This window comes from Spea bombifrons, chromosome 5, assembly GCF_027358695.1.
Source record: "Spea bombifrons isolate aSpeBom1 chromosome 5, aSpeBom1.2.pri, whole genome shotgun sequence".
In the NCBI taxonomy this organism is placed as follows: Eukaryota; Metazoa; Chordata; class Amphibia; order Anura; family Pelobatidae; genus Spea; species Spea bombifrons.
In genome coordinates this window covers 53,639,414-53,660,316 of record NC_071091.1, presented here as the reverse complement: position 1 = coordinate 53,660,316, position 20,903 = coordinate 53,639,414, and the positions used below count along the sequence as shown (strand labels likewise).

The following is a 20,903-nucleotide window of genomic DNA, read 5'->3' as shown; positions in this document are numbered from 1 at the left end:
CCGCACTTAGAGTTATACTACCACGCGGCGCATATGCGAAGGGTGTTGAGTGGACGCTTCGTGCCCATAAACAGTGGGTTCTGCTGGAGGAGGAGGCACTCACGCCTCCCAATAAGGTCCAACCGGTTCACCAACATCAGGCATCCTACTATCTCGCTGACTTTACGTGTCCTCAAAAGATACGTCACGGGGGGTCGATTGCTCTCACACCCCAGTCCTCTTTACCCGATCTCTGACAACCCAGCCTTCCCTCCAGGTTATCTCACCGGTAGGTGCAGACGATTTTCACCTGCCCCCTCGGGCGATCTGCGTTTCCACCAGTTAGGTGTTAATGGGGTTCTGAAACCCATAACAGACCTCCTGGGCTCTCGTCCCCCACACGCCCAAGACACTTTCTTCTACATCCAACTGCAACACTTCATTGCCTCACTGCCCCGACGTTCTGACTATTGTAGACCCTTGACAGCCTTCGAACAGCTTTGTACTGCAACTTCCGAACCGGGTCACCTGATGTCCACACTTTACTCCATGTTGTTGGCTTTAGATACTTCTCACAAGTCCTACTTTTTAGCCCTTTGGGAACGAGAGTTTCCACACATTTCCACTGAGGCAGACTGGAATAAAATTGTTCAGTCGACCCATAAGGGTGCCCTAGCCAGCAGAATACAAGAAGCTTCTTACAAACTGCTTATCAGATGGTACCGTGTCCCGCATACTCTTCATAAATTCTTACCAGGTGTGCCTGACCTGTGCTGGAGGTGTGAAGATGGTCCAGGCACTTTCCTACATATATGGTGGGAGTGCCCTTTAGTTGTTCCATATTGGAAGGTAATTGAGCGTGTCATTCGTGAAGTAAACGACCCCGCGTATATTTTGACCCCTGAAGCAGTCCTATTGCATCACACTTCTCTTTCACTGACAGCATACAAACACTCAGTCACCTACCACATACTCAGCGCAGCCAAGGCAGTGATCCCGATATGTTGGAAGAAAAAGGAAACTCCTCCTATGCACATCTGGCTTAGCAAGATGCATTTTATTTCACAAATGGAGGAATTGGTGTGGACGTCCCGTGGGAAGGAATTCCAGTACAATCGACGATGGTTTTGGTGGAAGGACCTTATCTCTTCTCCTAGACTTCCTGAGATACTGCAATCTGTCAGATAGACCTTTTTGATATTACTACAGGCCTACCCTGCCTCTTCTTAATTGATCTGTTTATTCTTTTCCTTTTATCGACTGACACCGTCAACACGCGCATGGTTTAGTTTGTTTTTTTTTGCTGTTGTTTATACAGGTTCTTATGTGCCTTTTAATATTATGCCTTGGCTCTCCGTTTATTCTGCTGTGGACTACATTTGCGGCCTCAGCGATGGTTTCGTACTACGATGGTTGCCGATTTCCCATCGCACAAGAATCGCTAATCTGGTATCTGCCTGTATAAGTGTATTCTGTTCTGCACCACTGTGATTTATGTCTACACCTATGTATCGCTTACTGATTGTATGTTATGCTTTTCACTGTATAAGAGTATATATACTTTCTTTATATGACTTTTTGTACACTACTCGTTTGGATGTACTTATGGGTGTGCTGAACCGACGTTACTGTTGTATAACATCCTATTTCGCAGTATTGTGCTGTGATGTCTTCTGTTGCTTCTATTACAATAAACGGAGAATTTACAAAAAAAAAACAAAAAAAAAAAACCCTTAATGACAAAGCCCGTACATGTACACGCTCAAAATGCATTGTTTTCAATGGGTTGAGGGACCGCCCATTGTCCTTAAGGGGTTAACAAATACAATGTTTACATAAACATTTAAAATCTAAAACATAATTAGCATATTTCCTGATTTCTAACATTGGTTTTGCATATATATATATATATATATATATATAAGTAGTAATTCAATTTGTGTAAGTGTTATCGATAGGGCCTCCATCAGAGAGGTACACCCAGTACAGGTACCAGAGAGCAGGGAGGAAGCCCCCTCTGCTTGGACGCCCTGAGACCCAGTAAGTGAAGTAACCAGTGGGGCCATCTTGATTGAGGCAAGATGTTAAATAACTGTTAGTTTCTCTTTCCCGCCCACTTTTCTTTTTAAAGAAAAATGTTATAGCAAGTGTGTTCAGCTTTCAGATGTTCTACCCTATCTAATTTAGGTGTTTGCATCTATTCTGTTGGCTTGATGTCATTTCATTACATGTGAGCCATGTATGCATACTAGCCTCATTTTATATACCAAGTTAACCTTTTATTATATCTCTGCGAGTGAGCCTTACAGGTGGTCCTCTGCACTGGGTGAGCGCCAGCATATTATACCTTATTAAATTAATTATCCTTATATTATTGTATTAGTATATTACTATTGATCTATCATGTCTGAGCCCCATTCTGATTCTGTTACCCCTCCTGCTGACATCCAAGCTTGGATTCAGATGGCGGTTAAGGAGACTCTGGCCAGCCTTAGTCTGGCCCAGCCATTACCGACCACATCTAAGGTCTCAGCTCATCTGGTTTCAGGCTCTGATTCAGAGAGACTACTCCACTGGTGCCCCCCCATCCCCAAAAAAATAAAGGAAAAAAAATCTCCCCCCTCTGCCCCTTCTCACTATCTACCACCTCTGCCCCTTCTCACTGCCTTCCCCTGCCGCCCCTTTTCACTGCCTCCCCCCCTGCCCCTTATCACTATCTACCCCCCTGCCCCTTATCACTATCTACCCCCCCGCCCCTTATCACTATCTACCCCCCCCGCCCCTTATCACTATCTACCCCCCCGCCCCTTATCACTATCTACCCCCCCGGCCCCTTATCACTATCTACCCCCTCTCCCAATCCTTACTTACCTTGTTGCCGGAGTCCTGCGGTGGGAGCGGGAGGCGCCCGTCTTCGCGCTCTGCCGCGGTGCACGCTTCATAGCTGAGCGGTAGAATAATTCCGGAGCTCAGCACGAAACGCGGGCACCGCGACGGAGTCACGGAGAGTGAGGGGCGCCGAACGGTTGCTGAAAACTTCACGAGCAACCGCTCGGCACCCCTGCCCGGGACTTAAATGAGAACACCGGTTTTTTTTGTTTAACTTTATTTAACATCCTCCATGTTAAATAAAGTTAAAAAAAACTTTATTTAACATGGAGGATGTTAAATAAAGTTACAAAAAAACCAAACAATGTTTTAATTTAAGTCCCGGACGGCGCTCCTGTTGACATGGCGCCCTGCGCGGCCGCACAGGCCGCACACCCCTAAGGCTGGCCCTGGGTTTAGGTCAGGTGAGGAAGGGGGCCATTACTTTGATGCATGCGATGGAGCATTGTCCTGAATAAAAATCATAGTCTTCATGAAAGATGCAGACCTGTACCACTGCTTGAAGAAAGTGTCTTCTAGAAACTGTCAGTAGGTTTGGTAGTTGAATTTGAGTCCATCTTCAACCCAAAATGGTCCAACTAGCTCATCTTTAATAATACCAGCCCATACCAGTACCCCTCCTCCACCTTGCTGGCTTCTGAGTCAAAGTGGAGCTCTGTGCCCATTACTGATCCAGCTACGGGCCCATCCATCTGGACTGTCAAGAGTCACTCTCATCTCATTAGTCCATAAAAGCTTTGTAAAATCTGTCTTCAGATATTTCTTGGTCCAGTCTTTGCATTTCAACTTGACGTTCAGTGGTGGTCGGGTTTCAGCTTTCTGTACAGTGACTGTGTCTTTGAGCACTGAACACCTTGTACTTCTGGACACTGCATGTAGGTTGCAGTTCTGGAATATGACAGTACTGGAGGATAATGGGTTGCTGGTAGCTTTATGTTTGATTCTTCACAACTCTCAGTTAATAATCTTTTTTTTCAACATGTTTCTTGCAACCCTGTTGACTATTTGCAAACAAAACGTTTGATGGTTCTGTGATAACACCCAAATGTCTTAGCAATTTCAAGAGTGATGCATCCCTATGAAATACATTTTACAACGTTTGACCTTTCGGAATCAGAATCTCTTTTCTGCCCATTTTGCCAGAGAAAATTAAGAGGCCTAATAATTATGCACACCTTGTCATAGGGTGTGCATCTCCTTAGGCCACATCCTCCCTCATTACACAGATACACATCATCTGATATGCTTAAATCCAATAAGCATTTCAGTTGGATAATATGCATAAAAATGATGATATAGTCAAAATACTAACTTTTGCACACAGTGTAAAGCTGTATATTTAGCTTTAGCTAAATATTTCCGTTAGCTTTCATTATAGCTATTTTTAGGGTTTGTTGTCAAGATTCTATCCCCAAAAATATATTTAGAAAGGTCATCAAAAAAGTTATTCACCTCTAGTAAATCCAATTAAGGTTTAGATGGGTCACTTAATTTGGCTTATTATGTTTTCACTCAATTTCCAATTTACTAGGTGGCAGCAATGAAATTATGTGGAGCCATATTTAGTAAACAAATAAAAATACAAATGAATCACCATTTTGCATGTTTAACCCACTGCTAACCTTCATACCGTAAATTGTGCAGGAACAATGGGGAAATATATGTTAAATAAATTCACTACAACATGTCACTGTAAAACACAAACAAAGAAAATCATTGTATAATAGTATCAAACGCGGATGGTTAGGTACTTGGAACAGCTGGTGTGTCTAGTAACATGTAAATTTACAAGATAAAAAATGCACATATAAATGAGAGTTTAGTGATGAAGGCACTCTTTCAAATCAGGATAGGGGGGTACCACAAGAGAAATAGAAAGCTTGTTTATCCTGCTGTAGGGTAGGCATTCATTATCGTTCAGCAGTAGAATGCTAGGCATGCAAGAATAGGATCTCAAAACAGTCAAACTATACATAATGATGGCAAAACATGCAGGAATCACATCACAATGAGAAACATGTAATAATTTCATAAAATACTTTATGTTACCAATAGCACCAAAAAAATAAGAAGAGAATGTAGATTCAACTACACCAATTCAAACAATTGTTAATTGTTTAATTTTTTTTTTGCATTAATAATGCATATTATTAATACAATGATTTTACTATATAATAATTGTTAGAGATTGGAATGGCTTAGAACATTGTTGGACATGTGAAGTGTCATGAGCACATGGGAAGTCTCCTAATTCGACCCAATGCCCCCTGGGTCACATTCGGCAGAGGAGCAGCTTTTGGCCACAACTAGTTCCAACTCACTTGCCCTCCTACTCAGGACTGTCTGACGTTAGCCTTACCTCACACATGACTCTAAACGTGTGTATATATATATATATATATATATATATATATATATATATATACACACACATGTGGTTATAGGATTATAGGCTATTGGCCAGATATATTAGGCTTCATTCTTTGACCTGACTAAATCATATAGACAAAATATAGACTGGCCATTCTAAACACAGTATGAATGTACCAATTCAATGCACCTGACTAAAAGGAAATTAATAACTGTTTGTAGCCAAAATTCATGTAGTAAGTAGTAAGAGACCATATCATGTAATCACACAATGTGTGTCATGAAAACGGCCATGACAACGGCCAATTAACCACCAATTAGATAAAAAATAAATAAAATACAAAACATTGTAGCTCCCCATTTCCCCGATACTGGGGTGGTCAACTTGCAAAAACCTTTCCAAATAACCTACATGAACTACAATATGAGACTGTTACACATTGCCTCTGTGTGGATGTTCATTGGGCTAAGGAACGAAGGCTATTTAGAAAAAGAAAGGAAAATAGAGATTTTACACCAGGTGGGTATGTGAGTAGATGAGTTTTAGTCAGGCTGTTGAATTGCTAAATGTGGTTTTTGTTACACTATTGAAGTAAATGAAGGTTTAGGTAGGTCATTGAATCAAGACCATTAACTCATTAAACAAACTTTTTATTGATGAAGCAGATCTAGAGACTTGCAGGTGGGTTAATCGCAACCACTTAAGTTTGAGGAAACACTTGTAGAGCTGCTGTCTTTTCGTTTTAACATTAGATTTCCCCAACCAAAGGCTGTAGGGGCAGTCGTTTTTTTTTTTTAACTAATAAAGGATTTGGAATAGAGTTTATGACTTTTACTGGGACCATGATTACATTACAATTATTTTATGGCATCACCCTTTTAATTAGAACAGCACAATTCAGCTTAAAGTTATACGCTGTGTAATATTAAGTATACTATAGTAACAAATAATGTATATTAAATCATATTAATATTTAAAAACAGAGGTTTAATGAAATTAACAAAATTCCCTTAATAGGTCATAAAAAACTATTTCTATCGCTATAGTATATGATTTCCAGCTCGCTAATGGTTGCATTTTAACTCCTATGCATATGAATCTCCCTGTGGCCAGATCAGCATTTATTTTATGTTTATTTCCTACATTAACAATATAAATATTTTAAATATTCCCAATTATTTCATAAAAGTTGTATGTTTTCCCTATTTTCTCTGTGCCTCTTATCTCCTCTTTGCTACCTCTTTTCTAGAGTTTAGAAAGTTTGGTGGTTATAAGTGTATCACAGTAACACATCCTGGCTGGTCGCTGGGATAGGCCTGACCCAGGGCAGCTCCTCAGCTACCCTTTACCATTTTCCTCCGTGGATATGATGTCATATCTCAACAGGATGCATGTGTGGCGTAGAGGAAGGTCACTATGGAGGCTCTGCTTGGTTATGCACAGTGCTCCATAGTGTATTCGGGCCAGTTATAAAGAACATATCTAATTTCAAGGATAAGTGTTGTACTGCCACCCGACTGGAGCTGCCACCCTATGTCATGTTCCACCCTTCGCAGCCTGGAATACTCAAGCCTCTGTGCTGCTCTTTTCCTTCAGCAACCACTAGTGGCCGCCCTTCCCACTCTGAAGCACCCAGACCTGATTACTATGTTCAGCTGAACCCTGTTACCTGGATCAAGCCTGCCTATTTAAACCTGCCCAGCTCTTCAGTCAGGGCCTTTGCATTGAAGTTGGTGGACCGTTTTGCTCTGGCCCTGTGTACCTGATTCTTGACTTGCTATTTGGCTTCCTGAGTACCTGATCCTGACTTGTCCCTGCTATGAGCCCTGCCAAGTGGGCTTACCTGTCATGCGCCCCACTCAGAGGGCTACCTGTCATGCGTCCCACTCGTATTTGTTGTTTATATCATCATCTGCAATACAGATCATATCACCATATTCTGCCTGTGGTTTGTTTCTTGCGCCTGTCTGTAACAACCCCCAAGTCATCATGCATCGTGGGGTACAGATAGAACCCCTGGTATCCCCTGTACCTGGGCTCCTACCAGATCTGTTTACCCAGTTTGTGACACCCTAGGCTTAAGACACCACTGACAATAATGTGTACACAAATGGCAGAAGATGTGAACAAAATGTATATATATAAAATTCACAAAAAAAAACATTAAAAAGCCCTATCCCTTAACTAAACCATTAATCAAACTTCTCAAGTGTACATCTTTGGACATTAGAAATCTTGGGAGGTGTATTTTCCTAATCATGTAATTTCATGTTAAGGGCACACCTCCCACACATTTCAGTTATCAAAGATGACACTTGTTTATGGAACTAAACTAACACTCACGGTTTTACTGAAAAGGGAACTGTCAGCACCACAGCTTTTTGCGCAGCTATATTAATTTATTAAAATACATATAGTTGTGCTTGCAGTCAGTGGAATTGTTCTTGAGATATTTAATTTAAAACTTTGACGTAGGGAGACTAATATCAGCGGTAGCCTGTGGAAAAGTCAGCATTGTCTAAGCATTTTCCTATCCTGAAGTGATCCCCACCTTACAAAAGCTGCCTAAACCAATAAACGACAGAAATCTCATAATAGATGAGGGATAAATTATTGGACATTGACTCCTTGAGTTAAGATACCTTGACTGCTTAGGTCTAGACCAGGGGTGTCCAACCTGCGGCCCTCCAGCTGCTGCAGGACTACATCTCCCATAATGCTCTTTCAGCTATGGGGCTGGCTGAGGAGTATGGGAGATGTGGTCCTGCAGCAGCTGGAGAGCCACAGGTTGGACGCCCATGGTCTAGACCATGCAACCATACATATACCAAAGCTGCCCCCCACCTTAGGTAACAAGAAACAACACAAATGTGTGGGTAAGGATGTTAGCCACAGCTTTATTAAGCAGTTTAACAATAATAAAAAAACATGTAACGGCCTGCCAGCTGCCAGGCAAAGCCCAGCAGGTGGTTCAAACCGCAAACACGAAGAGCCCCAGCCCAGTGGGTGCCATCAGTCGCCCACTAGACTTGTCACCCCAGGCCTGTCAGGCATACTGCCCATATCAGAGATCTCCCCTACACGCTGGTTAGGGGGAAATCACAGCCAATGTGACTAAAAAGGAGCATTTGAAACAGAGAAACAGCAAAAGGCTAAGAAATATATAACTTTAACAATAAGGGGTGGGAAAAGTTAATCACTATGGCTCCAGAATAAAAGAGGTACGTCCCTCCCCAGGCCCCAGTTGGATTACCTGCTAGTATGCCCTTAACTAGTCCAGATGGGCCCCTTCATGTGGTTTACACAAAATGTAGGTTTTAATACATACATATATATATATATTGCTTAATTTAGTATGTAAACCCCATTCCATACAGTACTGTTTAAAATGTAGGGGTCACTTAGAAATGTCCTTGAAATAATATGAAACGGATCAGAAAAGGTTAGTGCCGTAAATGATTATTTTAGGAGTAAACAGCTGATCTTTCATGGTCATACAGAGAGGCCCTTACTCAGCAGCCTCACTCCTCTGTTCCAATGGCACATTGTATTAGCTAATCCACGTAGGCTAAACGATCATTAGAAAACCATTTTGCAATTATGTTAGCATAACTAGAAATCCCCTTGTTTCCATTAAAACACCTAAATAACCCCAAGCTTTCGAACTTTAACTAAACATACACCACAATACAAGGAGGGATTTGGGAAAAGTAGCACACCTGCTATAAGCCACAGAATAGATATATATATTACAAACAGTAGGACAGGGAAAGGGAGATCAATAGACAGTCCATCAGAGAAAAGATAACTTTTCTGTCGTATTTAACAGAAGCATTTATCAGTGTTCAGTGTTCGTTTATGCAGAAAGGCTGATTTTTGTGACACCATTGTGACTAACGCTTCTGCAGTGAGTAAGACTAAAATGTATTGGTAATGACAAACAGTCGGATTTATTGCGCAAATTTATGTTTCTCTGCATCATTTTTAATATGTAATGTGATCATACTGATAATATTTCACCTGTGAAAATCATACTCTGCATGATATAATTATCTAAAACAGTGTCTGTCACTACAATAAAAAAGACAGCTGAAACGTACATTAACTCTGGGTGTTTTGCCAAGTGTACAGAAATTTACTGGCACAGCTAGAATTTTTGAAATTTGGTTATTTGCCAGTAAAGGTTTGCCTCAGGTTAGCAAATTAGCCCCATTTACCGCATTAAATCATGGTCGCTGGTGGGAAGGAAAGCCTTGTCTTTTCTGATTGATAGTCGTACTTTGGCAGTAACTAATCAGAAAAGACAGGAATGTGACAAATATCCTATGTGGTAGTAGGACCAACACAAAAGAATTATACAGTGAGGCAGGCAGTGGCTTAAGGAATTCAAAGGAATTGTTTTTCACCCATATTTATAAGCTTGCGAACAAGGCTCTCTCCACCTAACGTATCGGTTTGTCTTAGTCTGTCAATTCTAGTCTTGTCATCCCCTTTGAATATATATATATTGAATAAAAGATAATAATTATTATTATTTGAATAAGTAATTATGTTGACTTCATTATTTAAAAAAATCCTCATAAATATATACCAATATTAATTGCATATTGAGAGAATGTTTATAGATGAATTGCAAGGTGTGGAAATAATGGTATGTTTTGGCTCCACAATGGTATAAAACTGAGGTGGTAGTACTTACCAAGGCAAAACCTGGAGTCATTTCTAAAAAAAAGGGCTAAATTTAAATGATAACAATAATAGTTACAAGATGAGCTGAACCAACAAATGATCTAATTCATGCTATATATATATTGTGTATATTGTGACAAACCTTGTAGCATGAGGGTTATAAATGTCCATTATAGGGATCTTAAGAACAGTCCACTAGGGGACTAAGGCTCAGGAACATTGATTTGCAGCAAACTGTGATTTATTTGCTTGTACGTAAAACACAAAGTATCCCCAAAACAAAATCATAAAAATAAATCCTAGGTACCATTGGAGTTCTCTGTGGCTGTTCTTTGCTGGCCCACACTGACCAGCTTAACTATTCACTTCACTTTCCTGTTAGACCCAGCTAAGCAAGGATCTAAAACACCCCTCCCCCCACGCACACATGGTACACATGCGTCCTGGCAGGTTTGCCAAACTTGGCTTGGAGATCTTCTTCAGCGCCTCTTCTTCGCCTGGAAGCACTGGGGAATTTCCTTTCCCAACATGTCTCTCTGATTGTCAGGCTCCAGGAGGTTTTAATGCTCAGTACCTTTGCCTGATGTAGGGCTTCATCAGTGTCCTGAGTCGGAACCTACAAACCCAGCTTGGGCATCTAGTCTGCTATTGGAGTACGAGCATTGGCTCACTCTGCTGTCCAAATGCTCCACTCCAGAGACCCATACACAAGTATACACACACAGAACATCTCCCAGGGGCTATACAGTCTCACTATATATATATATATATATATATATATATATATATATATATATATATATATATATATATAACGTATGTGCCCGATTATAGGCCACACTCCCCCCCACACCTTAAGTGGGGGGTGCTGCCTATAATCGGGGTTTAGCACAGGGATGCCCAGCTCATATCGCCAGACGCCCAGGACATGTAGTTCCGGGCGCCGGGCAGCTGGTTTTTTTTCTTTTCCATTTAGCCCTGGGCAAGCACCAGGGTTAGGATCGGGATCCCCGCAGCGCTGCTGGAGACCTGAATCCGCCTATCTGGCAGCCGGTAGACATCTGAGGGATGCAGACAACCCCCGCTGCTTCTGGTACTTCCGCCATAGAAGCCCCAGCGTTTCATGACCTTCCGGTTCTCCATTATAGAAGCCCCAGCACAAATACCGGCCAGCAGCAGCGGAGGTTGTCTGAGCGCATCACGCAAACCGCCTGTTTCCACTAGACACCAGGGAGTCTGGGGATGCATTGGTAGGTCAGGGGGGACAGTGGCATATCTAGGAAACAGAGTGGCATATCTGGGGGTCAGAGTGGCATATCAGGGCAGCAGAGTGGCAAATCAGGGGGTCAGAGTGGCAAATCAGGTGAGCATAAAGCATATCATGAGGCAGAGTGGCATATCAGGGGGCAGAGTGGCATATCTGGGGGGGCATAAAGCATATCAGCAGAGTGGCATATCGGGGAGCAGAATGGCATATCTGGGGGGCAGAGGGGCATATCTATAAGTAAGGTGCATTATGAATTAAGGGGGGGGCTTAAAATGGCTATAGGTTTTCCAAGTTTCTGTTTGTATAGAACCTATGCTGACTATGCTGCATAATAGATACAAACATTTTTAAAATACATGTATTCCGATAAAATACTGTTTTACTATTCCACTCGTGTATTTTTTCTTTAAAAATAAATAAATAGCACCAAACTTTAAGGGTGCGGCCTATAATCGGGATCAGAAATACAGTGTAGATGTTGTTAATGTTGTAAATAACTATTGTAGCTGGGGACAGATGACTTTTAATAGAATATCTTCATACGCGTACAGAGGCCCTTTATCAGCAGTCATCACTCCTGTGTTGCAATGGCACGTTGTGTTGGCTAATCCAAGTTTAAGTTTAAAAGGCTAATTGATCAATAGAAAGCCCTTTTGTGGTTATGTTAGCCCTGTTAGAAACTTCCTTGTTTTCCATGGAAACCGCTAAGTGACCTCAAATGTTTATGTTTATTTATGTTTACAATTGTTGGTTTAGGACAGGGGTAGGCAATCTTCGGCTCTCCTGATGTTGTGGACTACATCTCCCATAATGCTCTTACAGTCATACTGCTGGCAAAGCATCAAGGGAAATGTAGTTCACAACATCTGGAGAGCCGAAGATTGCCTACCCCTGGTTTAGGGGATAGACCCAGCTGGACATACAGAAGGTACTTATAAAACAGGAACACAACAAATAAGTAACTCTTACTAAAACTGCCAATTTCCTATAAAATCCACAAGAAAAGCATCTTGAAATGCTTTCCATTTATGTTGTATTGTATAGAAGATGAAACTTTTAGTTGTTCAACTACTTACAGAGGACATACTATAGTTCATGAGACTGAAATGCAGCATTTTTTTTACATATTATTGAATGTCCTCTTCTTGTTCCTTGCTTGCCCCTGTCACTCACAATTACCCTGTAAAGATAAGATGCTGTCACTGCAGATCTGGAGGCAGCTTTGGACATGATGGCTTTAAGCAATTTTGTCAGGGGCCTCAGTTGTGCCTTGGTTAGAGTTTACTGGAGACATGGGCGCTCACATTCCATGGCAGCACACAGTAAATAATTATCACTAAATCTTAGAGTACTTAAGGCGCAATTAGAGGTCGCACTACAACATAAAAAAGATTAAGCAGTGGATTAGTACCCAAAGATTATAAAGAATTATTCGAGTGTTACTCTGATTCCTTAAAAATTGTATTACTGTAATATATTTTTCCTTGAAATAATTGTGTTCTTAGATAATCATTGCATCTATTAGCTCATGCATAATGTCTTAAACCCTTATACAGTATGGCATGCCTTCAATTTCCCTTTGATGGATACTAATTTAAAATCATTCCATATACTGGATTTAATTTCAGTTTATTTTGATAATGGCATCACATTTTTCCATAAATACATAGATAAAATATTCAAAACAATCTGCAATCTAGATGCGATATACTTTTTGTCATTTTTAAGGAAATCAGAGTCATTAAAGATGTTCTAACATTAAACAGGATATAAAAGTTGCTAAGAGATATTACAAAAAATGTAAATGATCTAAAGCATGCAAATGTTGTTTTCATCTAATATATTCACTTACTTGAAATCCCCCCTTATGTTGATTTCACGTTGATGCATTGTACACTTGCAACTCAGTAGGGGTTTTAAATGTTGCTGAGGGATGCTGTTGTTTATATTATGTTGGGAAAACAAAAATGAACTTCAAAGAAAATATCTTGGACACCTAAAAAGTCTATTAGGATTAAGATTAAGTATTTTCTTTTTTATAGGAAACCATTGATTCTATTATCATGCCAGTTTAAATGCACTGTTGTATTCCAAAATGTGTTGGAATACAGGCATTTGACCCATATTAAGGAATCATTTTCTGACTCAAATTCACTCTAGTCTACACTTTCATGTCCATGCAAGGTGAGAACGAGAGTCTAGTTCTAGATTTTACATGCCTGATCCAAAATATATCAGCATACAGTACATATTTTTCTGTAATACCTTCTTGGGGAAAACTACTCCTTTCTCTCCTTTCTATCATATTTGTCTTCGTCCTCTATATCTGGTGATAGATTAGATATTTTTTTTCCACTGACAGGACCTTAATATTATTAGAGATATTCAGGGACAATACATGCAGTAGTTACATACAGACAAGAAGCAAAACTATTTTACACCCAAAATAAGCGGCAAACAGGCACCACAGCAAGGATCCGTGTTAGAGATCCTACAGTAGGCCTGGCCTGGCCACCTGGCACGTATGGGCAGATGTGCCGAATACTTACACTTAATTCTGCTTCGGCAGCAGGTTGAGGCCTGAAGTAGTTTAATTTAACTCATGCTGCTAGAATATGAAAGCTTAATGTCCTTCCCTTCATATCCAACCAGCAGCCACTGGCCTTAAAGTGGAAGGGGCACTTTTCAGTCCCAGTCCAACCCTACTCTGTAGCGTCTATACAGATACTACAGGAGTGCTTGATGAAATCTTGCTTGTTATGTTAACTAAATATGACATATGATTATCCAGAATAATATGGTTGATTACAAAAGGTCAAAGCTGTATGTTTTTTTTAATGTTCTTAGCACATTTTTTTTGCAGCAAAGTAGTCAAAACCAGTATTACCTTGGGTTTTGAAATGTATGATAAAAAGTGTGACAATAGCAGGAAAGAGCAGGTAAGGGGGGGCAATGGCTAAAGACATATGTTTCACCCACGAATTATATTATTTTAGTAGCAAGAATAAGTAGAATATTTCAAATTAGTTTGTGTTTCATAGGAAAACAGTGTTCACTGTTCAGTGGGTAAGCTAGCCAATTATGGCATATCTTGACAAGACACGTTAAACTTGCGATATAAGTGGCAATGTAGTTTCTGGTTGGGCCAACTCTGAAATTGTGTAAAAAAATTGTTGATTTTGAGGTCATGAGGATAGTTTTGCAGTGATAGTAAATATGCTTTCCCGTTTTCCTGTATATGCTATCTGACAAGTAAAGGGAATAAGTAAAGCATGATGTATTATTATTGTGTTGGCGCAAGGCAGATAAATGAGATCTCTAGCTTATATATATATATAATTTCCAAACACCAAAACAAATGTCTCAACATACTTCAGAACACAAAGGCATCAATCACCAACCTACTGTATCTCTTACTGGTGTTAATTTGCATTCTACGTTAGACTGCATCATTAACCTCTAAATGGCAGCAGATGTAAGAAACCAAATTACCAACCTTTTTTTCCGCATTTGATACCAGTTTGAAAAATGCAGATGCCCTGCTGCTTAAACATTATAATCATCAGTTATACCAGTAACAAATTAAGTAAATAAAGCAGATGCCAAGTTAAGACTAGAAACGTCTTTTTATAACATAGCTTGGAGGAGTCATTGGAGCCATGGTAAAATAACCACAAAGCCTGTTGCTGCCTACACGTTTTTTCAAAATTTATGTGGCAAGCCTAAAGCAACCTGACTCGCTTTTGAATGATCAACTTACACATGTTTTCTGAAATGAAATACAGCTTATAAATTGTTGTGATATGCATCTATGTACAGTATATTATTATTATCTTTTGTTTATATAGCGCCAACAATTTATGCAATTTATACATATATTCAGGGTATGACAAAACTAGAATGGGTCGCGCATCATCGATGACGTACCTGGTACGTCCCGGTCTGTGAGTGACACCCAACCAGGAAGTACCAGGTACGTCATCGGTACGGAAGGGGTTAATGTTTCATTTGTTTTCTTTTTCTTACTGCTCTACACCTTTCAAAGTGTACTAATTTTGTTGGTTGTGCTATTCCGGAAGCCATATTCAAAATTGACACAAAATGGTGTCAGAAACAAGTATTTTTCAGCTCAAAGTAGAATCCATACATGAACAATAAGGAAAAAAGCAGCTTACTTTGTGGACTAGGTTCTTCCTCTCTATTTTATCATGATGATTCCGGCTACAGAATGCCTCTGTTCCGAACTAACCATTTTCTAAACTGTCCTTTAGATAATAGTGTTGCTTTTTATTCCATTTTAAATTTAAGGGGGTTGTTCTGTCCTCGCTACACGTTACCCCGTGGCGTGTGTGTAGTTTGACATGCAGATAAACCGCCCTACTTTTCAATAGACAAGACTGTATGATGAAGTCAGTAGATTTATTGAATTATGGGAAATGTGCGGTGAAACTAGAAAACAATAGAGCAGAAAACATGAATAAGCACATGTTCATATACAACTAACATGTCAGCATAATACAAGATGGCTGAAACATAACATGTAATAACATAGATGACATGTGGAGAACTGGTCTGCTAGTCACAACTTAAGACAAATACAGCTGCTGCTCCTGAATATAAGAGTCTGTGTAACTGGTGGCAGCTGTGACTGAGAATAACTGTGGAGTAAGTCCACAGGCTTACCAGCGATGCTGCCACATGGGAGCATGGAAGTTACAGTCTTTCTCTTCTTAGCACAGTCTGTAAAATGGAGTTCTCTTTCCCAGAATGCCTCACTTCACTGAGGAGGGATGGGAACAGCAGAGGGGCAAAATACTGAAAGGCAAAGCCAGCCACTAGATGGAGTGCCAATGTAATTAAGCACATTACACAGTACATATAGATGCTGGAGGCATGACACTTCCCGCCTGGTATCCATGGATGCCACCAATTCCAGAAGGTATTTGCAAGTCTTTGCACTTGTCGCCATTGACGTTTATACAGATCTTTGGCATCAAACTCTCTCGAAGGAGCACTGAACGTCTCTGTTTTTTGAGTAAGCAAAAAAGCCGGAGTCAACAAAAAAGGTTCCTCAGGATCATTAAGGACTGGAGTGAGAGGTCTTGCATTTACTATAGCTGCAATTTATGCCATAAAGGTTGTTAGACTTTCATGGGTGAGTCTTGTTTGGCCTACCTGTAGAAAAATAGAGTCAAGAATTCTTCGAACTATGCCGATCATTCTTTCCCAGGATCCTCCCATATGTGAAGAATGTTGTGGGTTGAATGTCCATGTGCAACTTTGGATACTCAAGAATCTCTCAACACTTTTGTAGTCCACATTTGAGGGAATTTTTAATTCTTTGGCTGCTCCAACAAAGTTAGTACCTCTGTCTGAACGGATTTGCTTCACAGGGCCTCGAATAGCAATAAAACGCCTGAGAGCATTAATGAAGCTCGAGGTGTCTAGAGACTCAATGACCTCTATATGAATAGCTCTGATAGACATACAGGTGAATATGACTGCCCAGCGTTTACTGTTAACTTGACCACCTCTAGTACGTACCGTGGTGACTGACCAAGGTCCAAAAACATCAAGGCCAACATTGGTGAAAGGAGGTTCTGTGCCAAGTCTGTCTGCAGGCAGATCAGCCATCTTTTGTGTCTGGTGTAGACCTCGAAGTTTGCGACAGGTGACACATTTGAAGATGATACTGCTTACGAGCCTCTTTGCACTGATAATCCATAGGCCAGCAGTTCTTAAGGCTCCTTCCGTAAATAGTCTTCCTTGATGTCTGACCTCATTGTGATAATGCTTAACGAATAAAGCAGCAATGTGGCAATAACCAGGAATTATAAGAGGGCTTCTCTCTCTGAACTCCAGTTTTGCTTCCTTAAGTCGGCCTCCTACTCTCAGTAGGCCATTGCTATCAATAAATGGGTCAAGCTTATTCAATACACTGTCCTTATGTATTGGTCTTTTGTTGGTAAGGCACGCAATCTCTCTAGAATAGGCTTGTTGTTGAACAGTAAAGATAATGTGGTTTCTTGAATGTTCCAGGTCTGATACTGCATAGACCTTTGTACAGTGATTCCAACCTTTACATTCATTCAAACTAGAAGTTCTCATACTTCTGAATGAGCGAGTTATGTGAGTTAAACAGGTAATAGCTCGAACAAGTGACTTCCAGGTTGAAAATTGCTGGAATCTGTGAGATCCTAGTCGGCTATCTGAGGTCGTTGTGTGAAGTGTAGGCACTTTGTAGACACCTAGAGGGCGGATTTCAACATCTGATTCTGCACTCACTAATTCAAAGGCTTCAGTAGTGGTCTGCTTTAAATTGTACAAGAATTTTGGTCCTGACAGCCATGTAGTGTTTTTCAAATGACTAGCAGCAACGGCTCTAGTAGCGTGATCATTAGGGTTCTGGTCTGTAGGTACATAGTGCCACTGGTTTGGATGGACAGATCTCCTAATCCGAAGCACTCTGTTGTTAGGCAGGCGCTGTCTGGGACTCCTGAATGGAAGAGGTGCGACCCAGCTATTAGTTTCATCTTTAACAAATCCATCATGCATTATGTCTAAAAACAACTTGTCCTCTATAGACATTGCCACCTGATTGTCCTTCTTTGTTCTCTGAAAAACTGTACATCCTAACTGATCTTCATAAATGTTAGACGTTGCATAGCTGTCACAAGGAAGATCTTTGTAGGGACAGAGCAGTTGGGTGCTGTATGGCTGTTCTTTGACATGAAAATTATTGTGGCATGCTTGGTAAAGAGAAGGGCGACCATTTTCTAGCATATTTGTGAGCATGCTGGTCACAGAGGTGGGAGCGTGCGTGCGTCCCAAGCATACATCTCCTATTATGACCCATCCTAGGTCTAGCCTTTGGGCAAAGGGAGCGTTGTGGGGCCCATTAATATGATGCCTTACTTTGCGTACTTGCAAGATATCTCTCCCAAGAAGTAGGATTATCTGGGCCTGATGATTAATTTCTGGTATAAGATGTGCCATACACTTTAAGTGTGCATGGTAGCTGGCTACATCTGGTGTAGGAATTTCAGACCTGTTGTCAGGAATTTGGTTGCACTCAATTATGGTAGGCAAGGGCAGGCATGTCTGACCATCTAAGGATTCAATTTGGAAGCCAGTTGCCTTCCTTCCCATTGTTGATGTGGTACCTGCACAGGTTTTTAAGGAGTAGGGAGTGCTTGGTCCTTGAATTTTGAAGATGTCAAAGAATGTTGACCGGGCTAAGGATCTATTACTCTGATCATCCAGGATAGCATACATTTTTACAGCTTTATCTTTGTGTCCCTTTGGATAGACTCGGACAAGGCAGATTTTGGAGCAGGATCTGCTGTCTAATGTTCCTTTACACACTTCTGTGCATTGTGAAGTGACCACTGGTGAAGTTGTAGCAGTACTCCCTTCCTCCCCGCCATGCTTAGTGTCACTTGAAGTGCTTTGTGAACTCCATGGCGCTGGACCAGGATGTAAAGCTGTGCGGTGATCTGTGGTGTCACATTCTGTGCATTTTACACTGACCTTGCAATCCTTGGCAAAATGAGATGTGGATGCACAGCACTTGTAACAGATGCCATTCTCTTTCAAGAATCTTTTGCGGTCTTCCACTGGTTTCTCTCTGAAGGCTCTACATTTTTGGAGAGGATGAGGCTTCTGATGTATAGGACACTGCTTACTAGGATTCTGTACCTTCACTTCTGATTGGTCTGCAGACCTGTGGATAAAATCTGGAGGAAAAACATTAGTCTTGTGTACTGTCACTGATGATTTGCGTGGATTGAGGGTTGGAGTGGCGCATGACAACGTAAAATCAAAACTAGGGTCATTTCTAATCCTTGCTTGGTAATGCACAAATTCAACAAAAACAGAGAATGGAGGAAATTGAACCTGGTGTTTATGTTTATATGTGGAACCATGGGTAATCCACTTCTCTTGTAGGTTGTAGGGCAATTTTTGGACTATTGGGTTGACACCCCTTGCTGTGTCAAGGAATGCAAGTCCTTGTAAGTCCCCTTCAGATTTGGCAACTTGAAGTTCCATTAGTAGGTCACTTAGTTCCCTGAGTTTCTGATAGTCCTTGTTGGTTATTTTGGGGAAGTCCTCAATTCTTTTGAACAGGGCATTTTCTATTACCTCTGCTGAGCCATAGCACTCATCAAGTCTGGTCCAAATCATTTTAAGGCCAGTCTCAGGGTAGTTTATATTGATAGCCCTGATCCTAGCTGCATGTTTGCTTGACTCTTCCCCTAGGTATTTGACCAAGAGGTCCATTTCTTCATTACAGGACAGTTGTAAGTCTCTGGTGACATTTTGAAAGGAAGCTCTCCAGGCTCTATAGCCTTCAGGACGATCATTGAACTTTACAAGTCCCTTTGCAACTAGTTCACGCCTTGTAAAAAACTTAGCAAAGTCTAATGTAGCTTGGTTAACAGCAGGGTATACTGGTGGTGAACTACGCTGGTGAGAATATGGGGTGTGTTCATACCTGTTAGTATTCTGTAGGTTGTGCTGGCCAATATCATACTGCCTTGGCATTACAGGAGATTAATCGGTGAGGTAATCTAATTCGATTGCTTGGCCTGTAATGATGTTTTTATCAGCGGGGTTGCTCTCTTGCTTGTAGTTGACCTGGGATTGCACTTCATACTGCACTGTGCCTATTTCACTGTTGATACCACGTTCTAGTTTTTGTACTGGATCAGTATTGCTGTTTGATCCGGGGAGCTTATTAACATACTCTGACGTGCGTTGCAATAAATCTTGCGATTTAAGCTTCATACCTGGTATGCTGTCAGGTCTTTGTGTTTTGGGGTACTCTATGGCCTCTAAGAACTCTGCTTCAGCAATGGTGGCTGCAGCTTCCTTTTCTGCAGCAAGTTTCTCTAATCTTGCTTCTAGGCGTGGCTTCTCTATTTTTAATTGCATCTCTTGCTCAGCGAACGCTGCTCGCGTTGTAGCTGCTTCAGCTTTTGCGCGGGCAATGGCAGCTGCACTGCTAATAGATGAAGCTTTTGAGGAGACAGAAGCAACAGATCTTGTTTTGTGTGAAGACTTCTGAGACATTGTGCCTTTAAGAAGATGCCTGGCTGTGCAGAGAGTGCTGTGTATATGTAAGCAGGTAGCTGTACTATAGCAGGTCTCTGTGTCTTGAGTCCCACTGGCTGGGTAGCCGCTGTTTCACTGTTCTGTCCTCGCTACACGTTACCCCGTGGCGTGTGTGTAGTTTGACATGCAGATAAACTGCCCTACTTTTCAATAGACAAGACTGTATGATGAAGTCAGTAGATTTATTGAATTATAGGAAATGTGCGGTGAAACAGCGATGCTGCCACATGGGAGCATGGAAGTTACAGTCTTTCTCTTCTTAGCACAGTCTGTAAAATGGAGTTCTCTTTCCCAGAATGCCTCACGTCACTGAGGAGGGATGGGAACAGCAGAGGGGCAAAATACTGAAAGGCAAAGCCAGCCACTAGATGGAGTGCCAATGTAATTAAGCACACTACACAGTACATATAGATGCTGGAGGCATGACAGGGGTAGTAGAAGCATTATTAAACACTCATCTACAGACACCAGACAAGCCAGAAGGTTTGTTTTTTTGTATTTTTGGGCATCAAACCTGAATCAACGTGTTTTGGTTTTAATGATCAGGCTAGAGGAAGGGCTACTGAACTGTGTTCCAATGTATTGTCAATGACT

At 41.0% G+C, this 20,903-nt stretch overlaps 1 protein-coding gene across 1 annotated transcript; it reads right to left on the bottom strand.

The window, feature by feature from the left end:
* Positions 1-3,510: 3,510 nt before the first annotated feature.
* LOC128497662 (uncharacterized) lies at positions 3,511-20,607 on the bottom strand. Its single transcript, XM_053467826.1, has 3 exons — positions 19,985-20,607; positions 16,371-18,931; positions 3,511-3,756 (listed from the first exon to the last, which is right to left on the bottom strand). The coding sequence occupies exons 1-3, from the start codon at positions 20,265-20,267 to the stop codon at positions 3,511-3,513; spliced, it is 3,090 nt and encodes a 1,029-aa protein (XP_053323801.1). The 5' UTR covers positions 20,268-20,607.
* Between the last annotated feature and the right edge of the window lie 296 nt (positions 20,608-20,903).